A 15,915-nucleotide genomic window follows, 5' to 3' on the forward strand; every position below is an offset into this window, starting at 1 on the left:
GGTTGTAGTAGAGAACCAGGAAGATAAGGTCAGGGGGGTGATGTGCTTAAAATAATAAAAATAATGATGGTATTCGTTCAGTCCTTAACTATTGCCAGGCACTGTACTAAGCGCTGGGGTGGATACAAGCAGAGCGGGTTGGACACAGTCCCTGTCCCATGTGGGGCTCACAGTCTGTATCCCCATTTTACAGATGAGATAATTGAAGCTCAGAGAAGTTAAGTGACTTATGTAAAGTCACACAGCAGACCAGTGGCAGAGCTGGGATTAGAACCCATGACCTTCTGACTCTCGGGCCTGTGCTCTTGCACCATGTGCTTCTCTGAAAGGCAGTGGTACTTAAGTCAATGGTAAGGAGTTTCTGTCGGATGCGGAGGTGGATGGGCAACCACTGAAGGTTCAGAGGAGTGGGAAAACAGGAACTGAATGTTTTTGTAGTAAAATAATCCAGGCGGCAGCGTGAAATACAGGATGGAGTGGGGAGAGACAGGAGGAAGGGAGTTCAGCAAGGAGGTTGATGTAGTGATCAAAGTGGGATAGGATAAGTGCTTGGGTTAATGTGGGAGCAGTTTGGAAGGACAGGAAAAGGTGGATTTTAGCGATGTTGTGAAGGTTGTACTGACAGGATTTAGTGACAGATGATCATCACTTTCTGGGTGTTGTTTCTTTACCCCCTGCTTGGCAGATAGGGGCCAGGGGGTCTGGGGAGGGCAGGGTAGCTGAGGGAAGATCTCTCTGTCTTGGGCCATAGGGCTTGGCAGGACACTTAACCATGGGAGGGGAGATAAAAGCCACACCAATGCTTGCTGACTCTGCTGTCAGCAGTTGGGGAGGTAAGACTATAAACCTGTAAGATATTGAAGGGCTCAAACAATTATTGAGGCCAACCTCAGGTTGTGACTTCTTTCTTTATTTCATTTGCCCTATAAATCAACTCCTATATCTTCATTCCGTTCATTCTAAGTAAATCAAGGTGAGAGAATAAGTCACCCAGATAAAAGTGGTCATTTTCTTTCCCTCAATGTAGGTCATCTGAGGGCCGGTCCTGAAGCGATTCAAGGTTATAATCATCAATAGCTTTTATTGATCCCCTGCTATAGTGTGCAGAGTTTGTGTACTGGGTTCTCAGAAACACACAATAGAAATTGAAGAAACGGTCCCTGTCTTTGACCACTTAGAAATATAATTTAAAAGATATTGAAACAGCAAGGTTAGGCAAAAAAGGAAATGTATCCAATAAATAACAAGGAAGTTAGAGAGTAAATTGGAACTGCAACAGCAAATGCAGATATTGTAACTGATTTAAGGAAAAAAATTAGGCCGGTGTATAAGACATCATCAGGATCGTCTGGAAATAATACATAGAAAGGTAAAGACAGCAGTTTAATTAAATGTGTGGAGGCCTGATTTTTACAGTCATATTTCAAATACTCAAATGCCTATTTATTCATTCTGCTGTGTGACTTCAGTTAATAATATATCAAGAACAAAAAATGCATTGGATTCATACTGAAAATTCAATTAGCCCAATAAAAAGTGAAAAATAATTTCTTTTCCATTAAAAGGAACTCAACCCTAAAACTAGTGCTGACAGAGGGGGAAAATACACTGGTATCACTGAGCCCAGTTCTGCATTTGTTCTCATTTTTTATGTGACTAAACAGATGAAGAGTTACCATTAGAAAACATTTGTCATCCTAAGGATTAATCACATTACATTCCTGTTAGGATTTTGTCAGATATCAGCCAAGGGGTGTTTACTCTCCAACTTAAGATGGGTGTTTCTATGTATTGTCATGCAGAAAGCAGAGCTTCGCCTCTATTTATTGCTTACACCACTTTAGGTGGATTAATGATATCAACTGAGACCACACTTCCCAGCTGAAATGTCACTGGGTAGCCCTTTGCATGGTCAATACCCATCTCTCATAGCCTTTATCCCATCTTCATAAATGGAAGCGTGTTAGTTTTGAAAGTCTGGAACGCTTCGATCTGGGTGTCTCTTTTTCTTTCAGCATGTATGGATTCTTTTCTGGTTTTTATTTTTAGACACGGGAAAGCAGATCCTCATTCAGCCCCCGAGACAGTGAACATGGCTTTTGTATTAGAGAGAAACAGTCAGTTATCAAAACGTCAAGGGGAAAGATACCTGATCCAGCTTTCCTTCTGCTGCTGTCATCCGCAGCTCTATACCCCAGGAAACAGAGGACTTTTGTGCTGTTTTTTGGAAGATGAGTGGTCCAGACGGTCAGTGGTGGCAATGCATTCCAGAATTGAGAGCTCCCTACTGGGAATGACTTGACTCTCATCACCCATAGTGCCAATCTACAACATACTGGAAGCTAGCTGGGCCCCAGGAGACTACAAATGTCTGGCCCCAGCCCAGACTGTAAGCCATAGTGCAGGAATAATCATAGTACTGGGCACACAAAAGCGTCAGACAATTTGAGGATTTCTTAGATTAAAATGCAGTCCCCTAAGTGAAAGACAAGAATTGTCTCAATTCAGTGAACCTTAAAAAGGGATTAATATGATATGAAACATAATTCCACAAACATATACATCTCTCTGATGCACACCGAAAGTCATTTCACTTTTTAAATACTATTGTTCAGTCAATCTGTGGTATTTATTGTGTGCTTACTGTGTGCGGAGCACTGAACTAAGCGGTTGAGGAAATACAAGAGTTGATAGACATAATGCTTACCCACAAGGTGCTTACAGTCTGCAGTACTGAGTACTGTACATAGTACTGAAGCCAGTTCTGATTTTCTTTGAGCTTTTGTACCTAGAGTCTCGATGTTATTAATTTTTAGGTGTTTAAACTCATTGAAACAATTGCTCAACCCTGGTAGTTTGTGGTTGTCTTTGATATGCTGAGAGCTCAGCTACTGAGAGCTCACCTCCTCCAAGAGGCCTTCCCAGACTGAGCCCCCTTTTTCCTCTCCTCCTCCTCATCCCCCAGCCCTACCTCCTTCCCCTCCCCACAGCACTTGTATATATATTTGTACAGATTTATTACTCTATTTTACTTGTACATATTTACTATTCTATTTACTTAATGATGTGCATATAGCTTTAATTCTATTTGTTCTGACGACTCTGACACGTCTACATATTTTGTTTTGTTGTCTGTCTCCCCCTTCTAGACTGTGAGCCCATTTTTGGGTAGGGACTGTCTTTATATGTTGCCAACTTGTACTTCCCAAGTGCATAGTACAGTGGCTCTGCACACACTAAGCGCTCAATAAATATGATTGAATGAATGAATGAATATGCCTAGAGTCTGTACAAAAAAACCTGATGTCTTTAAGGGACGACAACTGGTATTTTCTGACTTGTCTTGGTTTCATAAAGGGGAAAATTGAAGGTGGAGTTTCCGGTTGAGACAGACAGCGGATCCTGGGGCCTGAAGCTCCAGGACGGAGAACCAGCAAGAGGGAACTGTTGATGGACTGAAGGTCCTTACAGTCAGGGAACGTGTCTACCAACGCTGTTGCATTGGACTCTCCCAAGGGCCCAATACAGTGCCATACCCAGCAAGTTCTCAGTAAACACCATTGATTGATCGGTGCTAGTGGTCTCTGCAGCATTACTCACGTTCTCTCATCCAGTCTATCAATCTACCGTATTTATTGGGCACTTACTGGACGCCATGCACCATGCTAAGCCCTTGGGAGAGTACATTATAAAAGAGTTGGTAGAAATGTTCCCTGCCCACATGTAGCTTACAGTTTGGTGGGAGAGAAGGGGGGTTTCATTCCTGCTAGTCATGTTCCATCATGGTCTAGTATTTATTTAATTAATGATGTGTATATATCTATAATTCTATTTACCTATTTTGATGCTATTGATGCCTGTCTACTTGTTTTGTTTTGTTTTGTTGTCTGTCTCCCCCTTCTAGACTGTGAGCCCATTGTTGGGTAAGAATTCTCTGTTGCCGAATTGTACTTTCCAAGTGCTTAGTACAGTGCTCTGAACACAGTAAGCAATCAATAAAGTCACTCAGAAGGTCATGAGTTCTAATCCCGGCTCTGCCACTTGTCAGCAGTGTGACTGTGGGCAAGTCACTTCACTTCTCTGGGCCTCAGTTACCTCATCTGTAGAATGAGGATTAACACTGTAAGCCTGATGTGGGACTTTGTCCAACCCAATTTGTTTGTATTCCCCTCAGTGTATAGTACAGTGCCTGGCACATAATAAGCACTTACCAAATGCCACAATTAAGGTTGAGTTCCTGGGAAACTTCAAATGTTTCAATACTACATTTTTTCTTTATCCCTAGGAAACCCTCCAGCCACTGGTACTGGGACTCTGCAGATTACCCTGGAGGACATCAATGACAATGCTCCCCTCATTTATCCGACCCTAGCAAAAGTTTGTGATGATGCCAAAGATCTTAGCGTGGTCATCCTAGGAGCTTCAGATAAGGATCTTCATCCCAACACGGATCCTTTCAAGTTTGAACTGAGCAAGCAAGCTGGCCCCGATAAAGTATGGAAGATCAACAAGATCAACGGTAAGTCAATTGAGAAAAGAAAATTGTAAATACATATGTTACCTTGTTCTGAAACTCTAAATTGCATGATTGGTGCTGCATTCTTATCTGCTGTATGGAGCAGTTTAATGGTGGAAATGCATGTATCCATCTTGGATTTGAAAAGATGGTTTCAACTTTTTTTTCATTGTTACTCCAATGTTTTGGGTTGGTGAAAGCTTTTATTCTGAAATTAAGACATAATGCATGTTTATTACTAATAATAATTGTGCCATTTGTTAAGCCCTTACTACGTGTCAGGCACTGTACTAACTGCTGGGGTGGATACAAGCAAATTGTATTGGACATAGCCCCTGTCCCATGGGGCTCCTATTCTCAATCCCCATTTTACAGATGAGGTTACTGAGGCCCAGAGATAACTTTCATTTGTTTATTATTATCTTCCAAGGGCCTAACTCAGTGTGACGAAAACAGTACACACTCAAATACTCTGGAGTGAGTAGGAAATATTTGGACAGTGTCAACTGCCATTGGAAAACGTTTAGTACACATTTACTATTCTTTTTATTTTGTTAATGATGTGCACCTAGCTTTAATTCTATTTGTTCTGACCATTTTGACACTTGTCTGCATGTTTTGTTTTGTTGTCTGTCTCCCCATTCTAGGCTGTGAGCCCGTTGTTGGGTAGGAACCGTCTCTATATGTTGCCGACTTGTACTTCCCAAGTGCTTAGTACAGTGCTCTGCACACAGTAAGCGCTCAATAAATAAGATTGAATGAATGAATGAATGAATGAAGTGATTTACACACAGAAGCCAAGTGTGGCAGAGCCAAAATTGGAACCCATTACCTTCTGACTCCCAAGCTCATGCTATACCCCCTATACCATGCTGCTAAAGGCACAGACACAGAGGGCTGTGTTTTCTTCCACCTCTTCTGTGGCCAATGAAGGACATCCAAACCCATTACAGTGCTTGAGGAGCCATTGAAGATTTACAATGTGATCAGGTGTCTGGCTCATAAAAAAAACACATATATTCATTCAGGAATCAGCCTCCTGAATTTAATCTTCATATGTTCAAGGCGCGCATGGGGCATGAGCATTGAAAGACTGTTAATTATTGTGTAATTCTTCTACCTACTGAGAGAAGTATAAGGCTGCATAAAGACTCCTTTGCAGACTTAAGTGAGGGATGAAAAATGCTTAGTACAAAGCATTTCATTTAGTAGGAGCTCAATAAATCCAATTATCCCTACTACTAGAGCTCTTTTGAAGGGCTGGGGCCAGGACAGCCAGCATATGACTGTGTGGCCTAATGGAAAGAACCCAGGCCTGGTTATCGGAGGATCTGGTTCTGATCCCAGATCCACCCCTTGTCTACTCTGTGACCTCGGGCAGATCACTTAATTCTCTGGTTCTCAGTTTCCTCATCTGTAAAATGGGGATTTAATACCTGGTCTCTCCATGAGCATTCATTCATTAAATTGTATTTATTGAGCACTTACTGTGTGCCGATCACTGTACTAAGCGCTTGGAAAGTGCAATTCAGCAATAGATACAATCCCTGCCACAACAAGCTTAAAGTCTAGAGGGGAGGGAGACAGGCAACAAAACAAGTAAACAGGCATATATATAAATGTAGATATATCCCTATAGAAGAAGCATGGCTTAGTGGAAAGAGCACGGGCTTAGGAGTCAAAGGTCGTGGGAGTCAAAGGTCATGGGTTCTAATCCCGACTCTGCCATATGTCAGCTGTGTGACTTTGGGCAAGTCACTTAACTTCTCTGTGCCTCAGTTACCTCATCTGTAAAATGTGGATTAAGACTGTGAGCCCCCCTGGGACAACCTGATCACCTTGTAACCTCCCCAGTGCTTAGAACAGTGCTTGGCACATAGTAAGCACTTAACAAATACCATAATAATAATTATTATTATTATACATACATGTTCTGTGGGGCGAGTGGGAGGGGGAGAGCAAAGGGAGTGAGTCAAGGTGATGTGGAAAGGAGGGGGAGCTGAGGAAAAGGGGGCTTAGTCTGGGATGGCCTCTTGGAGGGGGTGAACCTTCAGTAGGGCTTTGAAGGGGGCAAGAGTGATTGGCGGATATAGGGAGTGAGGGCATTCCAGGCCAGAGGTAGGACGTGGGCCAGGGGTCAATGGTGCGACAGGAGAGAACATGGCACAGTGAGAAGTTTAGCCTCAGAGGAGTGTAGTGTGCTGGCTGGGCTGTAGAAGGAGAAAAGGGAGGTGATGGAGAACTTTGAAGGCAATAGTGAGAAGTTTTTGTTCGATATAGCGGTTAATAAGCAACCACTGGAGATTTTTGAGGAGCGGGGTGACACACACTGAATGAGTGTGGGACAGGAACCGTGAATGATCAACCTGATTATTTTGTATCGACCCCAGCAACTGGTATTTCGCTTGGTACACAGTAAGCACTTAACAAATACCACAATCATTATTATTACAGCTGCCATAAACCAGCAACCACCACTCAGCAGCCACTCCGACATTTCCTTGAAAGTGCATTAAGGAGGTTGGGATAGGGTCCTGCAGAGCAGGCAGTATCCAAAGCAGTGTGGGTCCCTTGGGGTTGACCCCCTGCTTGAAGCAGGCCCAAAAAACCTGATGAGGAATAATTGAAGAGGACTGTCATGGAGAAAGGCCTTCTTTCCTCTCTGTGGCTTCTGGGCATGCCTGGCACTGCGGATTGTGGGGAGCGGGCATAATTAAATGGTGTGGAAATAGTAGGAATCAAGGTGATTATGGTCCACGGGAACTCTAAGCATATTCAAGAGCTGTTTAATATGCAAAATAGCCTTAGAGGTTTGTTGGGTTCCTGTCCCTTCTTCTTTTTCCCCCCACTTTTTCAGTGAAACCAGAAAGCTAGCATAACTACCTGTTTACCTTTTAGTACTCTGTTCCCATAGCTCTCTCTTTGGGATGATCTGCAAAGGTTATTATGACATCTCTCTTCCTCTCCTCTTTAACCTCTGAAATGTTTTGACTAAATATGACTACTCAATTCTTCTCACTGTGGCCCAAGGTATCTTTTTAGCTGACTGGGGAGAGGGGTAAGCACTTTGAAATTTAGTACTTACAGTTGTACACATGAAAACATATTTTCCTATTAGAATTCCCACTGCTACTTGATTACGTAAGCATATTTGTATTTTTATCCCTATTTTAAATGTATGTATATGTCGATGATGATAGCATTTATTAAGCATTTACTAAGTGCAAAGCACTGTTCTAAGCACTGGAGCACTGTGCTGGTCAAATTTTGAACACAGGAAAGCATTAGTTTACATTATTGCTTATAAGAAATGAAAGGTATCTGACAGGATGAACTACCAACAGACTTGGAAGACATCACACCTCAGCGTGGCTCAGTAGAGAGAGCCCGGGCTTTGGCATCAGAGGTCATGGGTTCAAATCCCTGCTCTGCCAATTGCCAGCTGTGTGACTTTGGACAAGTCACTTAACTTCTCTATGCCTCAGTTACCTCATCTGTAAAATGGGGATTAAGACTGTGAGCCCCCCGTGGGACAACCTGATCACCTTGTAACCTCCCCAGAGCTTAGAACAGTGCTTTGCACATAGGAAGTGCTTAATAAATGCCATTATTATTATTTTTCATTTTTAGTCCTATGTTTTGTTTTTTCTTTTCAACAAGAGTATTTGTATCTAGGAGACAGTTGGCTAAAACATAGGGTTTCTACCTATTTGGGAACCTGAAAGCAAATATTTCCAAACGATAGTCCTTTTTAATTATTGGTTTTGTCCTTGAATGATAATCACTAACTGCTCTTTATCCCTTAAATAAATCATCCTTTAAGCAAAGACAACAAACTTCTGGAGCAAAAAAAAACTTAGAAAATCCTCCATTTGCTAAGGGGATGAGGAGTCCTTTGTATGCATATGCTTTATACCTGCCCTTAGTTGTCTAAACTGTATTTTCACATTTGTTTGTAGAGTAAACACATTTCTCCCAGGCAGGAGACCTCGAGGGTTCACTAGTAAAACCCCTTTCCCAATTCTGAATTTGTAATGGAAGGGACTCTGGGGATAAAGCAATGTTATACTTTTCCATTTTAAATTGGTAATGACTTTGAATGTGGGACGGCATTATTATTGTCTTTGTCTGCAGTGACTGTAATTCTGCCAGAGCTCTAAACAGTCAAGCCCAGAAGAGCAAAATCCCAACAAACTAAGCACTATCTTTCTTCTCCTTAAGAAAATCTGTGTACATATCTAATTGATACTCGCCTTTTCTTTGCAGATACTCATGCCCAGGTCAGCCTTCTTCAAAGCCTGAAGAAAGCTAATTACAACATCCCAGTCTGGGTGTCAGATTCTGGAAAACCTCCTCTGAGTAGCAATATAGAACTGAAAGTACAAGTGTGTTCCTGCAAGAAATCCAAAATGGACTGCAGTGCAGCAGATGCCCTTCATGTCAGCGTGACCTTAACGCTTCTCTTTTCACTCATCAGTTTATTTTGTAAGTTGGTCTAAATTCAAAGCAGAACTGGGGAGAACGGATTTAATCGGGATGCTTCCATCTATTCAGTGGTGCACCTTTCTGGGCGGGTCGGCGGGAGGGGAATTCACATTATTCCAAAAACCACAGTCACAACTTTGTTTCAGTATATTGGGGAGGAACAAGTGGAAGGATTTAAAAGTAGATAAGGGAATCCCGTAGTCGCAAGTGATGAAGTAATAGTATACTGTCTTAAAAGGAATATAAAAGTAGGAAATCAGAGGTAGAGTAACAGTTAAAGTCAACCAACCCTCCAATATGGCTCCTTTTCTTTTACCTCTACCTATGTGCATTCAGTTCAAAACAGGAGATTCTAGTAACAGTAGCTGTCCTACACTCCTACAACTGTCCTTCTATCTCTCTCTTTCTCTCTTCCATTGGGAAAAAAGCTCAGGCAACAGGGAATCTTAGACCTTATTTAGGAATTAGAGTTTACTGATAAATAGTCTGGGGACCTGGGAATCAAAAGATACGGGGGTGGGAAGTTGGTGTACGATTGTTGTGTTCAGTGTTCGGTAGTCAAGCTCTCTGATGCTTCTGAGATATTCTTAAAAATTTCCTTCACCAGAAAGATGTGATTACTTATTAATGGGAAAGTGAGAGAGAGGAATGTATATATGTGTTTGTGTGTATTTATATATGCATAGACAAGTATACATAGTGTGTGTATATATATGTATATATATGCACATATATGTATATATACCTCAGACTTTATCCATGGGACAAAATAAGGAAATGAAGACACTGCAGGTTGTCAAAATTGTGTAGTTTGTTATATTGCTTTATTTCACCTGAGGCTGTTATTCACATTCCATTCTTGAACAAAAATAGAGCAAATAAAGCTAAAAGTATTAAAAGTCATAAAAATTTCCCAAGGAAATTTTTTTTTACTGTCAAACAATTAAAAATGTCTTTTAGTAGCATCAGGGGAATAAATTAGCCTGCTGATACTCTGGAAAATGTACATGAACGATACATCTAACTCACCATGGAAATGGAAACTCAGATTCTTTTGGTATCTTCTGCTAAATGTAACCATTTCAGCTGGTAGCAAGAAATGCTATCTGAATCCATCTCCTGAAACCCTCCATTCCTACCTCCTCATCTCCATGAATTCAAAATCGTATCAAAGTCCAATGGCTTGAGTACGCAGGGCCATTAGGCACCTATGTCAGAGAAGGAATAAAATTTGGGAGCCCTTTTCCAGGTTGTTCATCTACCAGTGATAAATGGATCAATCATTTGTATTTATTGAGCACTTACCATGTGCAGAGCACTGTACTAAGCACTAGGGAGAGGACAATATAATAATATAATATAGTTCCTGTCCACAATGAGCTTTTGGTCTAGATGGGGAGACAGACATTAGTATAAATATAGATATGTACATAAGTGCTGTAGACCTGGGAGTTATGAGATGAATAAAGGAAGTAATCTCTTTCTATCTCAGTCCTTCTAACTCCCTGAAATCTGCCCCCAAGGTAGGCTTCCTTATACCACTAAAATCTTGATTGTACCAATGACATAGGATTTTAAGATGAATATACTAGCTGGACTACTAGAGTATTAAAACAAGGTGCTTCAGGACTCTAATTGCTGATGACAAGAGAATAAAAATCCCCTACCCCCACTCCAAGCCTCCCCCACATATAAAGCAAGTGTCCATAGTTTAGAACCTTCACACTTTTTCCAAGGAAAAATAAACCAAGTGGGACAGGGATTATGTCCAATCTATCTATCTTGTATCTACCCTAGCGTTTAGTAGAGTGCTTGGCAAATGATAAGCACTCAGTTATTATTAAACTGCATCTGAGATTCTGTGAGATTCTGCCCTAGGGAAGCTTAAACATTTGAACATCACAGGCTTCTCTGGGGCCCTGACATTCTGGTATCTTCATGCATTAAAAAGCAGATGCTAAGTATCTTGGCAGACCGAGGACATTATGCTCGTTGTGAATGAGATGATATTTTCCAGGTTTGCTTAATCACAAGAAACCTTTTTAGAGTTGCCATTAATTAGCTCAAAATGGCTCATATCCATTCCATACCAACAACCACGATGCCACAAATAGGAGAAATTTCATGTTTATTGAATAGATTAAATGCACCATCGCTGGAGGCAAGTTAAAAGATCCTCATCTTTTTTTTTATCCCTTCTAACCCTTTATTGCTCCTATCCACATTTATCCAGGATCTTTTTATGTGAATGAGGTAAACCACACAGTGAGGTGGGTTTGGCATTTCAGTGAGCCAGAGGGTTAAAAGAACTGGCTTGTTATAAGCCTGCAGTCTCATATCTTCTCATGGCCAAACCTTTGAAGCTCTATTTCAAAAGAGAAGCAGCCTGCCCTAGAGGATAGAGCACTGTCCTAGGAGTCAAAATGGCCTGGGTTCTAATCCCCTTTCCACCACCTGTCTGCTGCGTGACCTTGGGCAAGTCACTTCACCTCTCTATATCTTAGTTACCGCATCCATGGACAGGTGTCCAACCTGATTAACTTATATCCACCTTAGCCCTTAGTACAGTGCCTGGCATGTAGTAAATGCTTAACAAATACCATTAAAAAAAACAGGTTGCCTGTGAAGGAGAAAGGGTATACCAATGCACTATCTGAATCCATAACAGCACTGCAGGCTACTATGAGTTTTAGTCATTTTCTAAGCAAGATTTCAAAAATCCAGATGCTGGTTTCCTTTATAAGCACTCAAACACACCTAGTTTTCTGGGCTTTAAATGATGTCTCCTAGACACTGTCCCAAAGGGAATGATAATAATAATTATGGCATTTGTTAAGTGCTTACTATATGCCAAGCACTTACTACAGTACTAAGCACTGGGTTGGATGTAGTATAATCAGACCAGATAAGCATCCCCGTCCCACATGGGGATCACAGTCTAAGAGGAAAGAAGAACAGGTATCTAATCCTCATTTTCCCTATAAGAAAACCGAGGCACAGAGGAGCTAAGTGACTTGCCCAAGGCCACTCAGCAGACAAATGGCAGAGCCAGGATTAGAACCCAGGTCTTCTGATTTCTAGGCCCATGCTCTTTTCACTAGGCTATGCTGCTTCTACATGCATCAGATGCATTTCTATAGCTGGCCTTTGGGTCATATGTCCTGAGCGTTGGCTCACTGATCATAAGGCTTTCATCACCTGCACTTTTTCCAGTGAAGAATTTGATCAGTAGCAAATAGGAAATGAGAGCAAAGGAAATGAAAAGGTGATGGGGAGAAATTAAATGTGTTTGGATGGTCCCTTACTCCAATGAAATTAATTTGTCAAGCAGTGTGAAAAGCTTCAGGTGTGTGGAGAAAAGTAGAATCACACAGAATCCAGCTTTATGATCAGAAATGAGTTAAATGGATAGTTTTTAATTGAAGTTATGGCTAAATTCTGCAGTCCTTTCTTTTGAAGTGGAATCAAACAGAGGAATAAGGGTATTCCTATTTTTCTTTTCCATTTTGGGACACAGCTCAGGACAGTGTGCTGTTACAAAATTTTGTCATCTCCGGGCTTAGAAGTGCTGTGCACTGAATCACACAAAAAGTTCAGACAATGTTAAATAATAGCTTCGACATCAACAGAGCAGAAAGATGCAGAGTTAAAGCTAAACTGACATCCTTTACCCACCTCAGAAAATGTAATGATTGTGAATACCTGGAGTTTTTTTAGATCACTTAAAATAAGGATGTTTAATTAGACTTGGTTAGATCTAAAGACTATTTGCTCCAGACATTTCAATCTCTGTTATGTTCTTGGATCCAAGGCAGGTATGCAGTGCCATTTGTGAAATATACATTTTTTTAAAGGGAGAGTGAAAAGAAGGTGAAATAGTTATCTGTGTGCATCATCATCATTGTGATATTTGTTAAGGGCTTACTATGTGCTGAACACTGTACTAAGACTTGGGGTAGATACAAGATTATCAGATCATACTCAGTCCCAGTTTCATAGGAGGCTCAGAGTCAGAGAAGCAGGGAGAACAGGTATTGAATCCTAATTTTGAAGATGGGGAAATGGACACACAGAGAAGTTAGGTGAATTTCTGAAGTTCGCATACCAGACAAGCGGCAGAGCTGGAATCAGAACCCAGGCCTTCCGAATCCCAGGCCTGTACCATTTCTGCTAAACCATACTGCTTCTCATAGTTTCTAAAATAGACTTTAGCAGTAAATTGCAAGTTTCTATGAGGTTCTCTTTTAGCTAAATGTTCATCACTTCTCTCTATAGTCCAGGCCAGCAATAACAAAATGGATGGATGAGGTTCTCTTTGAGCTAAATGTTCATCACTTCTCTCTATAGTCCAGGCCAGAAATAACAAAATGGATGGAGGAAATACTTCATATTATACACCTGAAACACCCAAGGAGTAAGTGATTTGTCCAAGGTCACACAGAAGACAAGTGGCACAAATGAGATTAGAACCTACATCTTCTAACTCACACACCTATGACCTTTCCACTAGGCCACGTTTCCTAAATTATCAGGATAATGCCCTCAAATCTCCTATTTGTTTTTCTAGTGGTACTGTATTCTCCAATTTGGGCATGGAGTTCTATTGAAAGTCTTTCTTACAAAATAAGGCAAAATATCTGTGCAAAATAGATATATTTTAGCCTAGAGTAATTTCACAGTTTGGCTAAGATTGTGCAGTTACACCTGCCTAAACTCTTAGAGAAACTGAAATTACACCACCAATCCATATCATAAATAGTTCAGAAGGCCATGTCTGAGCCTAGATTTCTAAAATGTTAAATGGATTTAACCAGCCAGTGGATCTACAGGTTTTCTGTGGAAGTTAAGTGCAGGTGTAACTGCATAATCTTAGCTAAACTGTGAAATTACTGCAGGCTAAAGTACATGAGAAGCAGTATGGCTTAGTGGAAATGGAACAGGCATTGCCTGGGTAGATACAGCCCATGAATTTTCAGTAGAAAGGCAGTATCCCTTTCACTCACCCCTTTTCCTTCGACCCTAACTAAAGAATATAATTTTGCACGAGCTGTTGAAAGCTCAAGGGAGACCTAGAAACTCATCAAATCTAGCAAAGCTGCTCTCACTCATCCTCCCAGGGTGATGTCCCTTGAGGAAAGCTTCCTGAGAATTAACTTTAAATCAAATTAACCTAATTTTAAATGCACTCCTTTTTAATTTTCCACCCTCCACTTGGCTCCTACTGGAATCATTAGAGTGCAGTCAATCAATCAATCGTATTTATTGAGCACTTACTGTGTGCAGAGCACTGCACTAAGCCCTTGGGAGAGTATAACAAACAGAGAGTTGGTAGACATGTTCCCTGCCCACAACAAGCTTACTATCTGTGTGCAGGGGAGTTGGGAGGGTGGGGGGTAAGATGCAATTCCCCGGGCTAAACTTTGTTAGACTTTTCTTTACCCTCTCAACCTCTGCAATATGGTAATCGACTCTTTTGAAGCATGGTTCTTTTAGTTCTACTTGCCCTGGAGCCAATGGACCAACTCCTAGAGATGGCCACCCCAGTGAGCTCCCAGGAGCTGAAGAGGAAGTGAGTCTTCTGCTTTAGAGGACTTTACTATTTTCACCTCCCCGTACCAATCTCTCTAGTCTCATCACCACCCCTATGATCCACTCCATCACCCTGGAAGCGACTTGTGAGGGAGAATATATGTGGATTCCTTCTGTTGTATCTTCCCCAGCCCTTAGGGTAGTGCTTTGCACAATTCCTGCTGGTTGAATAGGCCCTGCCACTGTGGTATTCTTATGGTATCAATGGCAACGGGATGCAGGGGATTCATTCATTCATTCAATCGTATTTATTGAGTGCTTACCGTGTGCAGAGCACTGTACTAAGCGCTTGGGAAGTACAAGTTGGCAACATATGGAGACGGTCCCTACCCAACAACGGGCTCACAGTCTAGAAGATGTCAAGGGTAAAAGCAGGTTGCTCTCTAAGAATCAACTAATGCTGTCACCACCTGATCGGTTAGAAGAACCTGCAATAAATGCCCTCCCTCCAACCCCATGTACCTAGTTCTTACTTGCCTTAGTAGGTTCCAGCAGCACCCCTAAAGACTGCTGTCCCAAGTATCATTTCCCTTGCCCGCTATTTCATAGACGCACTAGTTGAGGATGCCTTTGGTCTACAGAGAAATGACTGCACAAAAAAATTTGAGATATTAGAAAAAAAAAAAGGCCTACTAAAATTCGATTTCAAGCCAATAAACACTCCTGCTAGAGAGTTCTGAAAGTAGGTGTTACAGAGGAAAGGAAATGTTTATAATCCATTTCCTGAAATGGATTAGGATGTGGCACTGGAGAGACAAATATTGAATAATAGATTTTGTCTGAATCACTGAAGCTGGTTTTCCTTTGTAAAATCATTAGAAAATATAAAATCAGGTTGAGAGTTTAGCTCGGTTAGGCTGTCATGAACAATAGCACGGATGGGCTATTTTTATCTAGGAAATTGATCCCCATTTTCTGTGGCAACTGGCTGAATTAGCTTTCCTGTTTCGCTGGCTAACTTGAGAGAAGTTTTAGTGACTATCTCAATATCTAGTTTGCCTTGGGACCTAAGTATCCTGGGGCTAATTATGCCCATATTACATTTTGCACATCTGCTACTAAGCTACTTTGCTGTGGAAAATGAGATCAGACTTTTAAATAAGTCTTTTGTGGTGGTAAAAGGTGGAGTGTCTATTTTCTTCTTGAAACTGAGATGGTTATTCCAGTCACTCCAAATATTATCTTTTTTTTAAGATTTCTATATTTCTCATATTCATTTCATAAAAATATTCTCCCAGATCGAAACAGAATGGTTCCATTAATCAACCCCCACCCCAACCCAAACAAAACTAGGTTTGTTAGGAAACTCTCGAGAGGATGCAACT

At 41.2% G+C, this 15,915-nt stretch overlaps 1 protein-coding gene across 2 annotated transcripts in view; it reads left to right on the forward strand.

Annotated features, from left to right (window-relative positions):
• CDH13 (cadherin 13) overlaps positions 1-15,915 on the forward strand; it is a 991,500-nt gene that overhangs the window by 959,665 nt on the left and 15,920 nt on the right. For both annotated transcript variants that reach the window (XM_038754876.1, XM_038754877.1), the window contains exons 12-13: positions 4,286-4,519; positions 8,783-9,001. In XM_038754876.1, coding sequence (XP_038610804.1) covers positions 4,286-4,519; positions 8,783-9,001 — 453 coding nt within the window. The remainder of the gene's footprint in view (positions 1-4,285; positions 4,520-8,782; positions 9,002-15,915) is intronic.

The sequence above is a fragment of the Tachyglossus aculeatus genome, chromosome 11 (genome assembly GCF_015852505.1).
Source record: "Tachyglossus aculeatus isolate mTacAcu1 chromosome 11, mTacAcu1.pri, whole genome shotgun sequence".
Lineage (NCBI taxonomy): Eukaryota > Metazoa > Chordata > Mammalia > Monotremata > Tachyglossidae > Tachyglossus > Tachyglossus aculeatus.